Source organism: Microtus ochrogaster, linkage group LG2 (genome assembly GCF_000317375.1).
Source record: "Microtus ochrogaster isolate Prairie Vole_2 linkage group LG2, MicOch1.0, whole genome shotgun sequence".
Taxonomy (NCBI): Eukaryota; Metazoa; Chordata; class Mammalia; order Rodentia; family Cricetidae; genus Microtus; species Microtus ochrogaster.
In genome coordinates this window covers 48731494-48735557 of record NC_022028.1, presented here as the reverse complement: position 1 = coordinate 48735557, position 4064 = coordinate 48731494, and the positions used below count along the sequence as shown (strand labels likewise).

At 55.4% G+C, this 4064-nt stretch overlaps 1 protein-coding gene across 3 annotated transcripts; it reads left to right on the top strand.

Moving 5' to 3' along the window:
- Nucleotides 1-604: 604 nt before the first annotated feature.
- Nucleotides 605-3426, top strand: Cryaa (crystallin alpha A). 3 transcript variants are annotated; one of them, XM_005360292.2, is made up of 4 exons: nucleotides 605-793; nucleotides 1041-1109; nucleotides 2201-2323; nucleotides 3217-3426. In XM_005360292.2, exons 1-4 carry the CDS (start codon nucleotides 605-607, stop codon nucleotides 3424-3426), a joined length of 591 nt encoding a protein of 196 aa, XP_005360349.1. The 3 variants fall into 3 exon arrangements, with proteins under 3 accessions (XP_005360349.1, XP_005360348.1, XP_005360350.1); XM_005360291.2 differs by having other exon boundaries at nucleotides 1041-1127; XM_005360293.2 differs by lacking the exon at nucleotides 1041-1109.
- Nucleotides 3427-4064: the final 638 nt, after the last annotated feature.

Here is a 4064-nt window from a genome sequence, read left to right as displayed (position 1 = left end):
GGAGGGGAGCTCAGGCTGGGGTGCACAGAGGAAAGCCCAGAATCATGGAAGCATACAGACGCTTAGGAAGAGCAGAAACCGGAGCAGGATTTGGCCAGTTTCTTCGTTGTTTTCTGTCTCCTTTCAAAGTTTTCTGTGTTGTGTATATTTTGTTATGGGTAAGAAAAAGACAGAGGGTGTTTTGCTTTGAACAACATGCTTTCACTGGGAGATCTGGGAGATGGCTTGTTAAGCTCTGTGCCTCAGTTTCCCTATTTGTGAAACTCCTAGGGAGGCCAGGAGGATCTCTCAGGACAACGTGTGAAGTAGTGCTGTCCCTGGAGCATAAGACTCTCTCCAGATCTCCTTGAGGACATCTGGACTGAGAGCTGGCCCCTGCTGCTCAGGGTGTGTGTCTGGGGCTGGGCAACGAGTGAGCATCCCAGCTGCTGACAGTGCAGCCTCCCGTCAGAGCTGAGCATAGGCATTTTGGGAAATCCCTTAATGCCTCTATTCTGTGCAGGCGTATATAGGGCAGACCAGAACGCTAGCTCTCCACTGCACTGTCCAGAGGCCTTTGCCTGACTCGCTGCCAGCCTCTGGTCCCTGCGCTGCCAAGAAGAACATGGACGTCACCATCCAGCACCCTTGGTTCAAGCGTGCCCTGGGGCCCTTCTACCCCAGCCGTCTGTTCGACCAGTTTTTTGGCGAGGGCCTTTTCGAATACGACCTGCTGCCTTTCCTGTCTTCCACCATCAGTCCCTACTACCGCCAGTCCCTCTTCCGCACGGTGCTGGACTCTGGAATCTCTGAGGTAAGATGCCTCCGCCCTGGCCTCTTGCTGGTCAAAGGGGTCTTGGGCTGGTCTAGAGCACAGCTAGGGATCCACTACTGCCCTGTGCCCTCCTCTAGCATTGCCTCTGTCTCTCCCAGCCTCATACCCATCCAGCAGAGGCTGGGTAGGCCCACAAGCCTAGCCATCACAACCTCCCACGTCACTGGGAAAGGGGCTGGAGGAGGAGACCTGCCTGGGCCCGACTGCTGTCTTTTCCTCCCCTCAGCTCATGACCCATATGTGGTTTGTAATGCACCAACCACATGCTGGAAACCCCAAGAACAACCCCATCAAGGCAAGTCATGTGACAAAGGCAAGCGTTCTGAGCTGGCCGTCCCTCCCTGGACTTTCTCTTTTGGGGTGGGGGTGGGATGTACCACCAGAAGCTCAGAGAGGAGGGGTTTCCTTACAGAGGGGCACGAGCCTCTGTAGCTGGCAAAAGCTGCGGATGGGACTCCCTTCTAGCTTCCCTAATAGCTAAAGAAAGGCCACAAGGCCATCTCCCTCCCTACCCAAGTGATCCACAGTTCTAGAAGAGTTAAGCCTCCCTTTGCTTTAAAAGAAGGCTCCCAGAGCAGATCCGGCCAGAGTTCTAGGATGCAAGCTGCCCAAACACAGGCTCTAGTCAGGGCAGAGGGAGGAGAGCGCAATGGGCTTTGTGTGGGCAGACAGCGGTGATATGAAGCTATTAGTAGCATCATGTGGACAGGTGAGGTGGGCTCCTGGGGCTGTTGAGAGATCACAGACTTTTATCCTACCAGCTAACCAGTTCCCAGCCAGCCAGGAAAACAATCCCCAGTGAAACCACCAGCCCTTGATCAACCATAACCAACCAGCTATTTAATAGCTTAACTAGCTACTTCACATGCTAAGACCCACCCAGCTCATTACGGGCTTAACTTAATCAACGAGCTACTTAACGTGTTTAAGACCCTCCTAATTCACGATCAGCCACTAGGCCATAACCAAACAACTGGTCAACCTGTAAGTAGCCATCTGACGACGACCAACCAGCCAGCTAACTTGGACTTTAATCAGCCAGCCACTCATTCATCAGCCAGCCATCCTACTCTAACTAGTCCTCCAACCTATAATCAATTAGCCAACCACCCTATAATCAGTTGGCTGACCTAGCATTGCCCAATCTTCGGGTCCGGGGGTTACAGGTGCTCTCACCTGTGGGGCCAGGTGAGCGGTTCCACCTCTAGGCTTACTCGGCCTGTGGAAGTAGGAGCTATGATGACAAGGTTGATTGTCGGTTCTGATGGCTGGGTACTTCCCTGTCTGGCCTCATCCACCCAGCAGGAGTCACACAGCTGCCCCCCCCCCTTTGTCACTGGAGCTGGCGGCCCTTTGGGGAGATCCACATGTGGGTTTGGGTTTCAGGTCCGATCTGACCGGGACAAGTTTGTCATCTTCTTGGACGTGAAGCACTTCTCTCCGGAGGACCTCACTGTCAAGGTACTGGAGGACTTTGTGGAGATTCACGGCAAGCACAACGAGAGACAGGTGAGTTTGGGTAGTATCCCCATCTATGTGGGCCCTGTACCCCCAGAGAGACCATGGGAGGCTGCCCTGGCTCAGCTGCTCCTTCTGGGACCTTCCCGAACCATGGAGGTCACTGTGCTCAGCCCCGGCAGGGCCAGGCAGCAGCAGGTGCGGGGCTCAGGGATGCAAGATGAGGACCCTTGTATTGGGCACAATTCCAGCTGTCCCCCTGGGTCTTCTGGATGACAGGGGATTAGAAAGGACCCCTGGAAAGGAGAATGATGAAGGCAGTAGCCCCTCTGAGCCATATGCAACCTGACTGGAGAAAAAGAACCCCAAGTGCTGAAGTCAGAACAAGGCTTCCCTGACCCTGGGCCAGGCTGCAGAGTATACCTCCCACCTCTTGGCCTTTGTTCCTAGAGATGGGGGATATTGGGTTCAGGAAGCTGAGTCTGAGGGGCCAGGATTCCAGAGGAAGTGGGACCGCTGCCACCCTGGTCCTGGGCAGTCCCTGTGGGTCCAAGGGGAGGGGAAGCTGGGAGGAATATAGAACCTAGGACGGCAGTGATCAGGAGTCACAGGGTAGGGTAGCTGATGGTTGAGGAAGAATCTGCAGAAGCCCATTTCACAGCACAGGCCCTGAGCAGACCCACTCTCTGTAACTGGCCTTTGCCAGTGGTCCCTTGGAGGCTTGCTATAATTCCAAGGTTGAAGGAGTCTGGTTGCAAGTCTGTGAATCTCATGGTGAAGGGGCTAGGCACTGGTGCTCTGGTCCTAAAGCCCAGCCCTGTGAGACCACCTGGACCCTGGCCATCTTGTGTGGTCTAAGAGGTTCTTTTTCCAGTGTGGGATGGTGGCCACTGACCGCCCTCTCATCCCTGACCATGCTCCCCTCCTCCCCTGGCTGTCCCCAGGATGACCATGGCTACATTTCCCGTGAGTTCCACCGTCGCTACCGTCTGCCTTCCAATGTGGACCAGTCTGCCCTCTCCTGCTCCCTGTCTGCGGATGGCATGCTGACCTTCTCTGGCCCCAAGGTCCAGTCTGGCTTGGATGCTGGCCACAGTGAGAGGGCCATTCCTGTGTCACGGGAGGAGAAGCCCAGCTCAGCACCCTCGTCTTAAGCAGGCCTCACCTTGGTTGTCCCGAGGCCCCTGACCCCTTGAGCCCAGGGACCACAGCAGAGTCTGCCTTGCCTTCCTCCCTTCCTTTCTGTTTCCTTTCTACTTTTCTCAGAGGGTTGAGGGTTTGAGAAAGTGACTTAGAGAGCTTGGGGTCTTGGCCTGAGGTGCTGCGGGTTCAGGGTGACCCAGGCTCAACACCAGCCAGCTGGAATGATGGCATTGAACTCTTGAGATATGACCTGGCCCCCTGGGATGTGGCTTCTGAGCTCTGCGGCAAAGCGGAGTGGGTGGCGGCTAACCAACTCCGAGAGCCCTCTGCTGAGCCCCTGGACTGCCACCTCCTTTCTCGCTCACACTTGCTGCAGACTTGTGTGTTGAGCTCCGATGGCCCACTTTTCTCAGCCCCTCTTCCTGCAACTTTCTCTATGTAGCGTTGCTCCTGGGGGACCCTGGTCACCCATGAGAATGGAGCCTCTGGCAGACAATAAAGAGCAGGTGACAGAAGCAACTTGCAGTCTGGTGTTGTGCTGTTTCCCTTTGGGGTAGGGTGGTGGGCACCTGGGAGGGTGTGGTCAGCATCTCCTGGCTGTCCCAAGCAGGTTTTTGGCAACCTGTCCCGTCTCTCAAGTTCTCTGTAG

Coding starts and splice junctions, on each gene's coding strand:
- Cryaa (XM_005360291.2), top strand. CDS start 605: ATGGACGTCACCATCCAGCACCCTTGGTTCAAGCGTGCCCTGGGGCCC. Junction 794..1,040: donor TGGACTCTGGAATCTCTGAG/GTAAGATGCCTC, acceptor TCCTCCCCTCAG/CTCATGACCCATATGTGGTT. Junction 1,128..2,200: donor AGGCAAGTCATGTGACAAAG/GCAAGCGTTCTG, acceptor TTTGGGTTTCAG/GTCCGATCTGACCGGGACAA.